Below are 17,635 nucleotides of genomic sequence, written 5' to 3'. Positions count from 1 at the left end.
ACCAATAGAAAAACATAGGTACTTGTGATGCAGGAGTCTTAGTGAAATATGAAAGTACGGATCTAACAGACAGATTCAGGTCCTTTCACTGCCGTGGGTGGAAGGAACTAAGGGAGCAATGAGAGCCATGCCCCTTTTATACCCATACCCTTAGAGTATGCTCAAGTGCTAGGGTGGGGGTGAAGCTGCAGGGGCATCCTAACGGGCACTGCTACCAGGAGATTCTAAGGTCCTGCTGAACCAGTCAGCACAAGTCCCAGGAATGGGAATATGCAGAGGACACTTGAAGAACTAAAAATATTTGACCATCCCACCAATTCTAATATCAAACTGATAAGTTACAATTCTCACTACTATTTCTCGTCTAGGTTTACTCAAGACTTAACACACTGGCAGTAGCCACAACTTTGTGCTGCAATTAAACTTACTTGAGACCATAGCAGATATAATTGTCAAAAAAGTTTTTCTCCGCCACTTGCAAGAACTTCACAGCACAACAAAATTTCATTGTGGTATGATCTGGATTGTGTTGCACAGAAAATTACTCACCATCGACATCTGGGGATCTGGAACCTTAACAATCTCAGAGCTTGTTAAAATTGGAGAGGACTCATCACCATCCTGGATAACAACATAATTGAAAGGCACAATAAATGTCACACAAGTTATAATGAACATGACTTCCGTCAAAATTTACTACTTTACATATTCAAGAGAAAATAAAGCAATTAAACTTTCAATGGACAACCAACAAAGGGCATAAAGGATAAGAAAATATAGAAAGAAATTGTTCTAGCTAATTTTTGACAAAGTTGAGAAGATTGAACGAAATAGGAGACCGAAGGATAAACTCCGTCTATTTATGTGACAAATGTAGAGATAAGTAAGTTTAAAACGTCATCAGCATTAGCATTTTAGTGAAGAAAAAAATGGATGGAAATGTTTACCAATATTATTATGATGTATCCATCATGGGAGTGCTTAGAGGGCCCCTTTGTGTGGGCAAACAATTTTCAAAACCTGTAGCCAAAACACTTATGGACAAAATTTAAATGTCCCATCTTGAAAATGGGTTGACTGATTTGGAATATTTGCTGAAGTTGAGGGAAAATGAACACACAGACACACACCCTATACTGAGGGGTCAGTATAGAATGCAGCACAGACCACCACTTTGGGAAGCATCTTTTTAGAAATTGCAGAATGGCACAAAGCTATCTGTTTCTAGTTTGAACTGGGAATTATAAGGAATCTGCTTCCCCTCTTTACCAGTCCCTGCATTTATTTATTTATTTTTTTTTAATATAGCTAGCCGTTTTCTGGATGGTGAATGAGGCAGACTAATATATAGCTCACTTTTTTGCGCATTTATGGTTTCTACAGTGCTGACTACAGCAAAAACTTGGTTTTGCCCCAGTAAATTAAGTATGCGTTGGAGGAATTTTCTAGGCAGAGACAGCTAATAAGTGAAGTAATACAGTAGTGTTTTTACAGGCAAAGTTCTGGTATCACACTGCAAGCAATATTTTTTAGCTAAGAAAGATACATATAATATGGGGATGATGTTAAGCCCAGCCTGTGAATAAATGTATGATTGGTTTTCATGTTAGATAATTTAACGTTTTGATTTTTTAAAAATCCAAGTTAAAAAAGTCAAAGAAAAGGGACAATCCTCTTCAGTTCTGCTGAACCCAGTTACAAAATTAAATACTAAATTGCATTGATAGTGACTTTAGTGCTAATTAAGATTTATGGTGCGACAGTATATATTTATTATTTCTATCACAGGAGCACCTGCCTGGGAGTGACAATCAAGGATCAATGGCCCCATTGTGCCAGGCACTATACAGACAAGGAGCAAAGATGATCTGTCCCTGTACGTGAGAGCTTACAATCTAGGTGTTAGACAGGAAGCAGCAGGCAGATGAGGGAAAATGAGTAGTGGGGGAAAGAGGTTTAGTATAAAAGTAGAACCACTTATCTAACCACTACTGCCACCCCCCACCACACACACACACACACACACACACTTTAACCATGGCTAATCCTATATTATAAGCGTTTTCCCCAAAATATCTAAAAACATATAGTAAACTCCTCCGTGGAATGTGCTTTATGATGTTTTCCCTTTAGCATTTTCTATTTGTGCAGTTTATCATAATGCATTTAATAGTAAATATTTAGTATGTAGTATATCTTCAAATTGCTGTACAAACATTAGTTCATTAATCTTAACAGTACCCCACAGGATAGGTAGGTATCTCATTTTATTGATGAGAAATGTGAGATTCAGGGTACATCTGCACTTGATCTGGGAGAGGCGAGTCCTAGCTTGCACAGAAGAACCCCGGGTGGGGGAGGTGGGTCAGGTGGGATTATACTCAGAGCTGCTACTCATGTCACTGTGGACACACTACTATTTTCAGGCGTTAGCTGAAACCTAGCTATGCAAGTTAGGAATCACACCTCTCAGCTCAAATGTAGATGTACCCTCAGTGACTTGACCAAGACCACACAAAAAGCAGTGACAGTTAGGATAAAGACTCAAGAGTTCCAGATTATTAAAAAAAATAATTGCATACACACACCACAGATACTGAGCCATTCGCTTCCATGAGAACAGAGGCCAGTGCTGAGAGCTCTAGAAAATCCTACCCACTGTCATTGTCTTCTGATTTAAGACAGTATTTTTAAATGCGAACATTTTGTGGTGGTCTGAGGAGAAAATGTATTACATTAAAATAAGAAACTGAAATTTTCTGGACCTCAGATTAGCATATAGTAACTCCTCACTTAACGTTGTAGTTATGTTCCTGAAAAATGAGACTTTAAGCGAAACGATGTTAAGCTAACCCAATTTCCCCTTAAGAATTAATGTAAATGAGGGGGATTAGGTTCCAGGGATTTTTTTTTTTTCTTTGGCCAGACAAAAGGCATTATATACATTTTAAACAAGCAATTTAATACAGGCATTAAAGAGGCTGGTGGCCCCCCATCAGCTCCCCTATGCCCCCCACGAGCCTTGCGCCAACCAGCGGACCCCGTGAATCAGCACCTCTCCCCTCCTTCCGCTGCCTCCTGCCTGCAGCAATCAGCTGGTTTGCGGCGTTCAGTAGGCAGGAGACGGAGGGGGGTGGCTGCGTGTCACATCCTCGCTCCTCCCCACAGCCTCCTGAATGCCGCAAGCCAGCTGATTGCCGTGGGCAGGAGACGGGGGGGATCAGCGAGAAGGCGCTGATCTGAGGGGTCCGCCGTCAGGTGCTGGGGGGGAGCATAAGGGAGCTGCCAGCTGTGGCCAAACTATGTTATAGGGGAGCATTGCAAAACTTTAAATGAGCATGTTCTGTAACGGAGCAGGGATGTAACATCGAAACAACATTAAGCGAGAGGACGTTAAGTGAGGAGTTACTATACTAAATTCAGCCCTATATTATTTAAAAGAACCTGCTAGGGACCAGTGATGGTTTTTAGAGCTAGTACTTCACAAAGCTAATTTAGAAATGGATGGGTTTTTTATTGGTTAATTGGGCATCGTTTTCTCCAGTGGTGTAAACCATTCTTTTGTATACCTGTTAGGTCACAAAGTATTGCTTCTTAACAACAACAAAACATTCTGGCTGCTGTCTTGCTTTTTATCCATTAATTAAATTGTGACTTTAATCAGCCTTATTCTGGAGAATTCCAGAACTAGAAATCAATATTTCATATCACCTGAAAGCCTCGAATTCTATCTTTTAAGATGGTAGAAAACATTAACAGGAGATTTTCAAAGGCCCCAAGGGGAGAGAGGTGCCCAAACTCCACGGACCAAGTGGAAGTTGGGAGCCTAACTCTCCTTTATATCTTTGAAATATCTCCCCCTTCATATACAACCACAGATGAGACACTGGCTACTAAAAATCATAAATTTAGGTGAGAAAAAGGCAATACAATCATTAGGTCCGACATCCCTTGCATCCCAAGGCTAAAAAAAAAAAAAATCTTATACCACTGGAAAAAAGAAACAGCCAACTTCTTCATGATTTATAACAGTGGCAATCTTAAAAAGACCTAAAATACCAAGAATTCACTTTGATATAGCAGTAAACTGTTCCAAGCCCTAGTGCTCAACTAGTGATTTGAAAGCCAAGAATTCACTTTTTTATAAGATTTCATCAGCTTTGAATATTTTAGTTAAAAACAAAAAAGTGAAGTGTTTCTACCACCATGCTGTTCTGTTACAGTAAAGTCAAACTAAAAAAAAAATAAAAAGCAAAAACTTTACTTAACAGGTCAGCCCACCAATTTTTCTAGATTGCACCTAAAATAAATTGAACGTGAAACCCAGAATAATCTAATTTTCTTACTTTAGTTATTCAGCTCAAATATTATTCAGCAGGAAACTGTCTTTACAATTTCATTATTTTTTAGCACAAAACCACCTTTAAACTGTAACAAGAATTTGCAAGTTGATTGAGTTCTATCATTGCTCTCATGGGCCAAATTCTCTCATTAAAGATAGCCTATTCTGAAACACAGCTATTCTCTGAAATACCCTGGAGACAGACAGAATGTCATCAGTCAACAGAATAAGGATGTTGGCAGTTTTGCCCGCCTTTCAATTGGATAGGGAATGTGCAACTCTGACCCCTCTATTTCACTCAAAGAACATCAATATCTATTATAGTGTCCCTGAATGTGTAATCTCAATAATCCATGCCAACAATTGTTTACCTGCTAATTTGCCATGGAGGTCTCAAACAAATGTGAGGCCAAACCTCATAAGAATACAGAGTTAGTTTTGAGTTTGGTTTAAATATTTTATAGCATAATATTAAAGATACTCCACTATATTCCAAAACCACCATTTTTACAAATGTAAGACCTCACTACCACTCTCCATTATTTATTCTTTGATGAAAGGTGGAGAGAGACTGCCAATTTTGCAGATTATAGTGTGTTACGGTAAAGCGAAGTGTTGCTCAAGCAAGGTTCTGCTGTACCTCTTTGAAATTACAGTATTTATCAGTTTCTAAAACACTAACAAATAGAGGGTTCGATTGATCTCATACTATGGGGTTAGTTAAACCGGGGTTCCAAGGTGTACCAGCAGGATACAACTATCTGTATCCAGAACCTAGATGGACACACAGGCAAAGCTTCAGAGACTGATAAAAGCCAATTTTTTTTAAAATACTGGGGAAGATATTCTAATGAAAAAATCCTTTAAATGGATCTGGCTCTGCAACTGCCCTATTTATCCAATACAATGCTGTTTTCACTTGAACCCTATATGAAAATACATGTTCATGAAAAATTCTGGAGTTCATTTACCCATAGAGATGAGATACTTGCATTTTGGAATTCACACAGTGATATTTCCAGAGTGAGTGATGTTTGCCTAAAAGGGAAATTGGAAGTTGTGTTCTTGCTACCTGCAGACTGGCATTCCTCGCATTTTAAATACTGCATTAAAATTAAATTGATAGAAAATACAGAAGGGGCCACTGCCACTTGATTTTATATATAGTAATTGAGTGTTAAGTCACAGAATCTCAGATTCTATCAGCAGCTGTTTAACAGGCTGGTTCTCTGTCACAACACCAAAAAACAAATCTATCAACACAACTGTGACAAGTAATTTTCACTTAGACTATCACTCAGAGACAGGTGACAACCTACCCAAGTTCCATTAGATTCTATATGCTCAATAGGTGATCTTTATATTTTAAGTGGAAGCATAACAAACTTGAGAAGACAGGCAACTAATTTATGGACTGTTTTCTGCCGTTTCTAGAAAAGTGGTCCTGAATTTGTGTGAAGTAGCTTTTTAACAAGTCCTTCAAATTGTGGCTATTTCTACTTTTAAGCTGTGCCGTTAGCCACCTAATTATCTTATAATACTTAGTAAGCCAGTTTTATACCTTGATTATATTTCTTCTTCATGCTTCTAAGACTATTTCCTAGCTTGTTTGCAGAGCTGTGCAGAGCAAAGTAATTCCATTTCGTAGAGGATTTCAGTTTCAAAATTTGGTTTTGGTCCAATTCAGAATGAAAACCCAAAGATTTCTAAATTCTCTGTGAAAGGGAATGGAGTCATGACAGGTTTCATCAAACCCCTGTCCGGGTTCCATCAGAACTTCATTGAAATCAAATAGTGTCCAGGAGCCATTTTTATTTCAAATTGGAAAATTCCAATGAAAAAATGTGTCATTGGAATTTTTCTGACCACCTCTACTTGTTTGGTTTAAAACCAAGCTTTCTCTCTCCCAATAGCAACAAAAATATACACAACACATTAAGACAGCACAAATTCAGTTCCCACTACAATCAACGGTGCATGCAGGGGGCAAAAAACATGCATGTTCCATAACCATCATTCCACTCTGAAGTGCATCATTCAAATGCAACAGCAGCACTTCAAAGATCATAGACAAAGGGAGCAGCAGAAAAGCAGATATCATGATACAACATCTGTATACAAACACAACACTTTATAATATCCAATCTATATGAGCAAATGCCTGTTATGAACCTTATGATCATACCTTTTCTACAGACCATAGAACAAGATATTAAAAGTGATGTGACTATACTAGGTAAGCAAACACAATCAGACAGCCTCCACAAATACACTTACCTGAGAAAAAACATCATCAAGGTAGGAGAGTTGGATGGTTTTGTGGCTAAAGCATATGAAAATCTGAAAATCCAGATTCTCACCCCAGCTTTTCAAAATGCAATGTGGTCTTGGAAAATTCACTTAACCACTTACCTTCATCTTCCCATTTGTAAAATGGGGATAATAATACTTATTTACCTTGCAAGTTATTTGGGGAAGTTTGTTAATGGTTGGCCTGAGATCCTTAGAAGCAAGATGCTACATAAATGCAAAATATTATATAATACTGAGGAATGCAGAGATTTCATCTATTTGTTATTGTCGTGAAAACTTATTCAAAGTATCAAAATGTGTCTTAGAATATACCAATCAATATGGGGAAATAAATCTCCATTATTCGCTCAGACAAATGAGACTGTCTATTGGCACAGCTCTTGTGCAAAGTTTTGATAAGCCAATCCCGTATCAAGTCTACTAATGAAGACATGTAGATCTCTTCATCCCAATCCAAGAACTATTTTTACATAAAGCTACTCTGAAAGTACTACTTGATTTGGGGAACAATAAATCAAAAAGTTTTTAATCACTTGCACGTATTAAATTCTGAAATCTTGAACTGCATTACATGAATGATTGACTTCTGTAATCTTGTTGTAGCTATACTATTTGATTTGTATGTACATAAACAGCTGCCACTGACAGCTGTCTACTGCTATCTTGCAAAAAATATTTCATCTCAGCAGGAAAACCTGTAATTTTTTTTGCTGCAAGTTTGCTTTTTTCTTCCTAAAGGAGATCATAAAACCTGCAAGGCACATACCTTTTCATAGTAAACTATTCCATATTCTTTATCATCACACTTGACACATCGAAACTCAATCATCAAGTACATAAAATTAGAACTTCGTTTTTCACTCTGAAAAGAAAAAAGGCTAAAAATGTGGATTGTATATTAAAGAAGAGCATCAATCTTCAGCATTTTCTTAACAATAATAACCATATTTCCTTTGTGCTGTAAGTGATGGATCAAATTATCAGATGTTGTGGCAATTACTCAGTTTATAATTTCACATAACTACTTACTCTAGGACAAAAGGTTCCTCTGGCATTATATATTGTCATTCACACTCCACAACAAACATTTGCATTCAAGAAGAGAAAACAGTTTAAGTGATCCAATGGAACAACAGAGTTAAAGTTGCACTATAAAGGTGCTATGTTGACCCCCAATGGCTTCAAGATATAGTCCGCTCAGTTTACAAGTTTTCTAATTGCTAACACTGCAGATAAAACTTGGGATCTTGGAGTTTTGGGGTGTGTTGTTTCTGATTCGCACATCAACACCAGGAATAAAAATTCTACTACTGAACCTTGGTAAACAGCTCTGCACAACTCACAAGAGAATTAGCCCGCCCACCCAGGGAGGTATTGACTCTCCAGGAAAGGGAGGTTGGTCTTGGAATTAAAGCACAGTCATGAGAAAATCAGAAGATAGGGTTCTGCCACAGACTGCCAACTTAACGTAGGGTAAAATCACTTCTTCCGTGCTAATTCTCCCTTCTGTAAAAACAGGTATGTTTCATTGAAGGTTAGAATTTGCACAGTACTTCAGAGTCACCAGTGGAAAGTGCTATAGAAATGCAAATCATTATCTCTGCAGATCTCATTGAAATGCCAAGTAGCTTTTAAAAAAAAAAAAAAAAAAAAAAAGCATAACTTAGGCTTTGTCTGCACTGGCAAGTAAAAGACAAAAAACTTTTGTCCTTCAGAGGTGTTAAAAAAACAACAACCCACACACACTTTCCCCAAAAGACAAAAGTTTTGTGGATGACAAGCACTGGTGTGAACAGAACTTTCTCAGCAGATGTGCTCTCCTGCGGACAACATTAACACCACTAGTTATGGGTGGAAGTTTTTTTGTCGACAAGAGCGCGACACTGCCCTCCTTTTATCACAGCCGTGTCACTAAAAGCTGAGTAGTGTAGACATAGCCTTACACAAGCAAGTAGCTGTCAACACAGGGAGCAGATGTGTTGAGTAAGGTGGTCATTCTATACACCTTTCAGAGCACAGGCCATTTAAGGAGATAATTTTTGGCTTCATGGGTTAACACTTCCTTCCTGAATTGGGGGCAGGAGTTCACTCTGTAGGTTAAAAACGAATAAGCAATTGATTTAATCAAAAAAGTCTCCAGATGCAATATTTTCCCTCCCAAACCAATATCAATTTAAACAAAAAGTAGTGAGTCGATTAGAAAATGATTATAACTTTAATGCTGAGTTTATATGGGTTGAAGTTTACTGAAGGAAGTTGTTGTGACAACTTCAATTCCACCCCACCACATGATGCTCTAACAGTCTTAAGCACCTATAGCCAAGTTAACGAATATCTAAATCTGCCTATTTTCAGCTACCTCTGTATCACTAATGCCAGAGAAAGTCATTCTTTTTAGATTGATTTCTTCCTTTAATGTGCACAAGAGAGAAAAGAAAAATAGGGCAAGTCATTTGAATTACAGTCTCACAAGCAAGCCAAGGCTTCCATATCAACAAGATCCAAAACCCATTATAAAGCTGATATATGATGACCTACCTCATTGATCATTTCTATTTCTCTAAAGGTCAGTCTGTCCAGCCAGTCTACTTTCACCATGTGACCTTGTCGATGAGACTTGGTGAGCTGCCATAGAAATATATAGTGATACTATTTAAATTGCTGTGACTAAAAAAGAATATCCAGGCCATAATTTCAAAGACAATCACATATGAAAGGGATGGGAAGAGAGGGAGTTTAAAAGCTTCTACATTACAAATAAAGTGGGCCTTATAAACCATCTGCATTATAAAAATATTCCCAGGATCCAAAACATATTGATCACGAAAGAAAGGACAAAATATATACATCACTAACTTTAGTTTTGAATTCATAATAATATGACATATATTAAAAGTGTCCTATTTGTAAAGCAGAGCTCTAGTATGACAATAGTTATGGCTTAGTGGTTCATTTCATGTGAAAGATTTCTGAATCTAAAATCTCCAAAATTAGAGAATGCAAAAGTTTGGTACTTCATTTAACTTTATAAACAATACTTCTTGTCCTTAAAAGTAATTTAAAGATATGATTTCAGTAAGTCTGTCTTCACCAGTGATACTGCATACAGCAGAGATTCCAAAACTGTGGTCTTGAATCTGCTGGTGGTCCATGAAGAGCTGGATGATATGTTACTGGTTCCTTCTGTGTCTCATTAAAATACATTAAAAATACATTCCTAATGCTACTATTCTGACTAAGCAAATGCCATAGTTCCTACAGAGAGGTCATGTAACTATCTCCTCTTCCAATGGCAGTCTATGAGACAATCTATTAATTGTGGTCCACACTGTACAGTTCAAGAAGAAACGTGGAAGAAAGCAGTTTGTCAATCACTTGGGGGTGCAATAAAAGCTTACAAGAAACGGCAAGAGGCACAGGCACATACAAGTAGGAGCACTGGGCCCTCCTAAAGCTAAGAAATTAGGAAAGCCTTGAAATACAGTAAAGTTACCATCTTTTTTGCCAGAACAATAGAAATTATAGTATGTAGAATGTAAGGTAAAATTTTTGACACAAGTTATTTCTGAAAATTAGACACACATACTTTTGATTTTTTTACCTTTCATATCCAGCAAAAGTCCTCAGTCTTTATAGCAGAAATAAGATAATGTATTATATTACGCTATAAGGCTTGAAGACTTGTAAATTAAAGACTCCTGCAAGGCAACTGACTTGTTAATTTTGTATTTTTCTAGTGTGGTGGGGGGGGGTGTTTGTTTTTTTAAATAATCAGAATGTACCATGGCCTGCATTAAATGGATCTAAAATTAGGTAACTGACAAGGATCAAAATGTAACTGTAAACAGATAATCATGCAGCATTTTCTAGTGGGGTCCTGTAAAGATCTATTCTGGGCCCTACACTATTTAACATTTTTATCAATGATTTGCAGGGTTGCCAACTTTGGTTGGACGAATTCCTGGAGATTTCATCACATGACAATCTTTAATTAAAGATTAATCTTTAATTCCTAGAGACTCCTGGAGGGTTGGCAACCCTAATACTTGGAAGGGCACATAATATCAACACAAAGTCTGAAATGACAAAGATTGGGGAGTAGTAAAAAAAAAAAAAATGGATATGACAGGTCACTCAGAGTAATCTGGATGGTTTGGTAAACTGGGCACAAGCAAACAAAATGCATTTCAATATTGCCAAATATGAAGTTATACCCTAGGGAAAAAAGAACGGAGGTCATACATACATGTAGACTCTATCCTGGGAAGCAGTGCGACTGAAAAATTCCTGTGGGTCATTGCAGATAATCAGCAGCAAATTAGCTCCAAAGAGATGCTGTTATCAAAAGGGCTAATGTGATCCTTGGATATATAAACAGCGGTATCTCAAGCAGAAGTAGAAGGATTATATTACTTTAGTATTTGGCACTGATGCAACTGCTCCTAGAATACTGTCTGCAGTTTTGGAGTGAACAGTTCAAGGTAGATGATGATAAATTGGACAGGGTTCAGAGAAGAGCCACAAGAATGATTAAACAGTTGGAAAACATATCTTATTGTGACAGACTCAAGGAGCTCAATCTATTTAGCTTAAACTGAAGGTTAGACTCTGATTTAAGTCACCCCTAAGTACTTACATGGGGAACAAATATTTGATAATGGGCTTTTCAATCTAGCACACAAAAGATATAACCTGATCCAACGGTTGGTAACTGAAGCTAGACAAATTCAGACCAAAGAAATAAAGTGTAAATTTTTAACAGTGAGGATAAACAATCACTGAACAACTTACCAATGGCAATGCTTTATTCTCCATCATTGGCAATTTTTAAAATCAAGTTTGGATGTTTTTCTAAAAGATATGCACTAGTTCAAAAAGAAATTAATTCAGGGAAGTAAAATTCAGGTCAGACTAAATGATCACAGGAGTCCTTTCTGGCCTCAGAATCTATGAAAAGTTATGTTAGTACTTCTGTTAAGCAAATTATTATGGCTCAGCAATTGTTCATAGCCAATATACCAGTAATTCAAATATGGACAACAACAACAACAAAAAGCATTGAGTGCAAAGCATAAAACAGCTCATTTGCCTTATAAAAATCTATTAAGTGGAACTACACGGGCATAGTACGCTATCAAAATACATGCACAATATGCTGCTGCTATGTGGCTGTCCTAGCACCATTCTGCAAGTCTAAAATGTAAGGGCTGAAAAGTGAAGTATTGCTTTTTCCAATGTGTGTCTATAGACAGGCTCAATGAGTATTAGGATAACTTATTTTATATATAATATGCATGCTGTGTATTTACATTGGGTAAAGGAAAGTAGACAAACATTCAAATTTCTTTTACTCTTTTCACAAGATACTTTCTTTTGACTGGGGGGAGGGGGAGTGAAGAACAGAAGGGGGAAAAAAACTCAGTCCAGCCAGAAGTTTCTCTTCCTTTCTGTAATTACCGTAGCACCTTCAGGCCCAAATCAGGGCCCATTGTGATCGTATTGTACAAACATGTAATGAATAAATTGCATGGAGTTGGCAATAATTTCAAAAGTCATGAGTCAAAAGAAAAAGATTTTTTTTTTTACACCTTATTTAAGTCAGTCAAAGTATATTTTTTTAAAAAAACCTGCCACATGTTGTTGGGTTTTTTGCCTTTATAGAGAGAAGCTGCATGCCCCCAATTTGCGTGCAATCACCACAGAGCTAAAATTCAACCTTAGATGCACACAGTTTAAACCTAACTGTTCACTATCTGGAAAGGATTTTGCTTACTCTCTCCTTTCACCTTAGGTGTGGGGAACTACCATTGTACCCCTCTCTCTACCTGGACAGGACTGAATTAGAACTACTGCCTCTTCTTTCTCTCCATGATCTCCCTCAAGTCTTCTGTCCCTATCACCCGCATCCATTTGCCTCCCCATATTTCCTTCTTATTCTGCTACATATTTGTCTCCTTCTCTGCCATGCCACATTTCCCTGTATCTGCTACTAAAATTCCTTTGATTCCTGACATATTCTCCCTCCCTGTTGCTCCCATCATCCCATTCTCAACACCTCCCACATTCTCCTGCTTATTCCTCAGATGGCAGCTAAGGCAGCCACCATGTTCCCTGAGCAAGCTACCTTCAGCCATTGGAAGCAATGAGGGCTGGTAGCATCACTTTCAGTTAAAGAAACCTGGAGGCCATCTTGCTGTGGGCAGTCTGTGGCTTCAGTACACTGAAACTAACTGAAAACAGCTAATTTGGTAAGGGTACAACTTCAAAAGACTGAAAGCAGGAATTAGAATGACAAGAATCCTTTTAAAAAAATTACCTAAATGAGGAACTGTAGTTCCCATGGTAACAACTAAAAGATTATGATTATGCAGGATTGGTTAACTTTCAGCTGTGTGTGTGTGATCTGTGGATCCTTCCAGTAAATCCCCCAACATTTGCACCTGCTCAAATCTAATCTACAAATTAAACTGTACAGCAGGGAGGTAGAGCACAGCAATACTCTCTCAGTATATTGGACAGTATGGTAGTCTTCAGACACAGATTTTTTAAATTACAGCTATATTTTCCATCTCTCCCATCGCAACAATGCAGAGTGCCTCAAATTATAAATCTTGAAGTATTCTTTTACCAGGGCCAGTCTCTCCACTCTAGCAAGCTTCACCAAAGCTGGAGGAAAACGAAGAAACCAAGGTTATGACATCCAAAAGCCAGCATAACTCAAAGTTGAATTTTGCTCTCTATATAGCATTACTGGAATAGAGGATGGTAGACAGGTTGAAAGCCAAGTTTGTTCATTGGAAGCAGTTTATTAATGGTTTCCTTGAGATTAGTTATTTGATTACTGCTCTGGATATTTGTGTGGAAGGCTGAAACGGTGTTGCTGAAATCAAATCCTACTTACTCTGGTAATCCATCACGGCTAAATGTTATATACGTGACCACCATTCACTGGATTCAAACTTGCAATGTTTTCCATTTGTCTGAATATACAGCACTGAGCTTTTTCAAGATGATTAAAGAAATAGATTTGCCAAATAAGGGTCCCATATCCTTTGTAGTTTTTTTTTTCTCCCTTCTGAATCACCATGTTTCTTCCTCATTTCTCAAATTGGTGCTGCTGGGGTAAGTTTCCATTTAGAGGAAAATTCCTTTTATTTCTGAGGTGGGGAGGAGTTTCCCCCTCCAGTTAGAGTACAAACAGTGCCTTCACTGGTGTTATATAATCAATCAATACAACTCCATTTAAAGATAATACTATACTGTCTTGTACAGGGCACTACTTTGTCCCAAGCACACAAGCTGGGGTGAGGAGTCAACCTCATCTTCTCCTCCCCTCAAACATCTCTGCATAATAAAGGGATGGACACACAAAAGGAAGAGATGCCTTGCAGAAGGTAGGTTCCCTATTATTTTGAGGGCTGGGTTTACCCACAGCCTGGAAGAGTTTAACTCTTTTTGCTTATATTAGCATATCAAGGTTCTCTAATGTTGAACAGGTTTTACTACTTGTTGCAGCATTTTGTTTCTGCTCAGGCCTCCCCCCAAGTTTGTAGGGATACTGCCAGGGAAGAATGACTTCTAGAGTAAGGGATGTTGAATCACCTCTAACTTATTTCTATATAAGGTCACAGAGATAAAGCAAGAACAGGCCTTAAGGAGCAGGGATGCCAATCTGGTGGCAACTCAATGAACATTTCTGGAAGCCCCCTTGCAATGGAAAGAAACCTATGTCTATTTATAAAAAAAAATACCTTTAGCCAACTTCTGTGAAAATTCTAACTGGAAAGGATGAGAACATGTACAGATATCTATGCCCACACCGCACGAGCATGCTTTCAGGCATGTCTCGAGAATGGTGTTGGTTAATATTAGAAATGGCAAATTTGACTATCGAAAGCTTTAACCAAGTAAGCAACCATAAAAAACTCAGCCCTTGATTAAAGGTAATTTCACATCAAAAAAAATCACAGTCCATAGCAGAGTGGGAAGGTTTCTTATTAATAAATGTTAGACTGCTTAGTGTCAGAAGCATGCACTCCCAAAACCAGGTGCTGACAAGCTTTGCCCTCTTGCTACTTACTTCCTCCATATGTTCCTTGTCAGGCTCCTATATTAAAGAAACTTGTTAATTAACATGTTAAAGGACTGTGATTTCCAAATATTTAATTGGAATTTAATATTGTATTTTATCAGAATTTTACCACATGGGGAGTTAAAGGGCACTCACTATCCCTCAAGAGAAGCTTATTGCATCACAGGATCAGGTTGATAGTGAATACAATCCCCCTACAGCCCCCTTACTTGCTTCTGTATCATGAATGCTTGGTTATATCCACAAACAAGTGAGGAGAGCTCACCTCAGCTCAATCTTAAGTGCCAGGAAAAGAAAATTTAAATGCATCAAAAGAAACAGACCAAAATAAACCTTATCTTTTGAAACTTCTGAATCATACCACACATCTATATTTTAAATTCATACCTAAACCAAATCCACCCAAGATATTGCTACTCCTTTCCTCTTTAAATCAATACACAAAAGGGGGGGGGGGGGAGAATCACGTGCTTCTCCTTCACAATACATTGTCTGTCCTTAAAGACAAAATACACTTGGTTTCTTTTACTGAAAATCTTTTTTAGATTTGCCAGATCATGTAATCCTATAAGATAAATATAGCTTCAGGGGTGGGGCACCAAATAAAATATGCAGAAGAGAGGACAAAGATCTTGAGCGTAGTGCTTCTAAATTAACTTCACATTTTACATGAGGATCTAATATAATTTTGGTCAAGAGATGTTTACTTTATGACCTTTTTAGTGAAGCTTTTGAAAAGATTAGTAGATTCTTGAAGACTTTTCCTCACCTATTTTTTTTTTTTAAAGCCATTGCTTCAGTAAGGAAACTATACATAAATATTAGTAGCTTTTTAGGGCTCAATCTTAGATTGTCAAAAACTCAATTTGATACCTTACCCACCTTGGCTAATATATTTTATTGGACCAAGTTCTGTTGGTGAGAGAGAAGTTGGTCCAATAAAAGATATTACTTTTCACCCACCTGGTCTCTGTAATATCCTGGGACCAACACAGCTACAACATCACTGCATCTAAAAACTTCATTTAGTACACTTGCTATCATAGATCTCTGGACAAAGATAAAAGGTTCTGACAGCCTCAGACACTGCTAAGCAATCTAATATTAAGTGATAACCAAGATTTTACTGAGGAATGTGAGGAAGAAATCACGTTCAACTGCACCATGAAAGTACATCACAACACTGCAGAAGAAATACATTTGTTTCAAACAACTTGTGGGTTTGTTTTTATAAAAGTAGCTTTGATCATGATTCTGCATCTCAAACTCTTTACTCTTTACACTGCAGAATCAATCATCTAAATTATGCTTCATGAACTTAAGCAAAAGTCTTCATAAAGGCTGAATTTACTGGAGATACTTAAAAAAATCCTGGGATGGACAAAGCATGAGATTTACTAAGTTTTTAAAATGCTTTGAACAGCAGCTGACACTGACAGTACAGCCTGACTCTAGCCACTGCAGGAAGGAGGCCTCAACATAAGTATTTCTACCATGAGTCAACCACTACCACATAGGTCTTGAGGACACTACACAGGTCTTTCTTCTTCACTAGGAGGCAATGATGCTGCAGGTCTGTACAGAAAAGTGCATTTGATAACCATTGGGAAAAAAATCATCCTATTCCCCATGGTACTAAGACTGGCTCTGTAGCCCAATATCAGCCTTCACTGCAACAAGTTCAAGCTATCAGAGGGGTAGCCGTATCAGTCTGTATCCACAAAAACAATGAGGAGTCCGGTGGCACCTTAAAAACTAACAGATTTATTTGAGCATAAGCTTTCATGGGTAAAAAAATCACTTCTTCAGATGCATAGAGTTCAAGCTGTTTGTCCTTGCCTTAAGGCTAAGCATTTTAACCTCACCCTATCCAGCTACTCTATATTGTGTCAACTGTCCCCATCATTCCACCAGCAATGTCAGCCTTGACAGATCTCTTCTCTCACGAGCACCTCTTCACTTTCCCCTAGAACAGGGGTTCTGAACCTTTTTCTTTCTGAGCCTCCCCCCACTACCCAACATGCTACAGAAATTCCACGGCCCAGTTGTGCCACAACTGCTTTTCTGCATATAAAAGCTGGGTCTGGCGTTAGTGGGTAGCAAGCAGGGCAACTGCTCAGGGCCCCATGCCACAGGAAGCATCGCAAAGCTAAGTTGCTCAGTCTTCGGCTTTAGCCCCAGGTGGTGGAGCTTGGGTCCCAGGCTGCAGTCCTGCACAGCGGGGTTTGGCTTTCTGCCTTGGGTCCTAGCAAGTCTAACACCAGTCATGCTTGATGGACCCCCTGAAACCTGCTAGCGCTTCCCCAGGAGGCCTCGGTCCCCTGGTTGAGGACCATTGCCTAGAATACATAAGGGGTGGAATGAACGGCACTGATCTACATTATAATAAATCCAAACTTTGGTTTCTATGCTATGGTCTGCCAGTCATCTTTTGTGACAGATGTCTGATCTCTCGGTACTCAGCAAAAAGAGTCACCAACTCATTTCACATCAGATCAAACACCTATTAACTTTTGATCTGATGTCAGAGAGCGATACCAAGGGTGATGCATATGCCAGATACAATAAGCAATGCTGCTTTCAATTTGAATGAGCTGGTACTGTAATTACTTTTTGTACTAGCCTTTCATCGCAACAGATCTGGATTCAAATCTAGGCCAGGACCCTCATGAAAATGAGTACAATATTCACTTCTTTAATATTTGTCCAAAAATGAGTACAATATTCACTTCTTTAATATTTGTCCATTTCACAAATTCTGTACTTAAAATCAGCATGATATGCTGAACCACCAGTTAGAAGGAACCAGGGTAGATTTGATTTAAATGAAATTGATTTAAATCATGATTTAAATCACTAGTCAGGAAGACTCGATTTAATCATGGTTT

The 17,635-nt window shown here is 38.1% G+C and overlaps 1 protein-coding gene across 7 annotated transcripts in view; it reads right to left on the bottom strand.

Annotated features, from left to right (window-relative positions):
* The window catches only part of PIK3C3 (phosphatidylinositol 3-kinase catalytic subunit type 3), a 137,463-nt gene that overhangs the window by 102,612 nt on the left and 17,216 nt on the right, over positions 1-17,635 (bottom strand). For all 7 annotated transcript variants that reach the window (XR_012158836.1, XM_073343431.1, XM_073343433.1 and 4 more), the window contains 3 exons: positions 9,194-9,280; positions 7,422-7,517; positions 550-621 (listed from right to left, as the gene is read on the bottom strand). Coding sequence is in view for 6 of the 7 variants with exons in the window: in XM_073343431.1 (XP_073199532.1) it covers positions 550-621; positions 7,422-7,517; positions 9,194-9,280 (255 nt within the window). In the remaining variant the exon portion in view is untranslated. The remainder of the gene's footprint in view (positions 1-549; positions 622-7,421; positions 7,518-9,193; positions 9,281-17,635) is intronic.

The sequence above is a fragment of the Lepidochelys kempii genome, chromosome 5, assembly GCF_965140265.1.
Source record: "Lepidochelys kempii isolate rLepKem1 chromosome 5, rLepKem1.hap2, whole genome shotgun sequence".
Taxonomy (NCBI): Eukaryota; Metazoa; Chordata; order Testudines; family Cheloniidae; genus Lepidochelys; species Lepidochelys kempii.
This window is presented reverse-complemented; position numbering and strand designations above follow the sequence as displayed.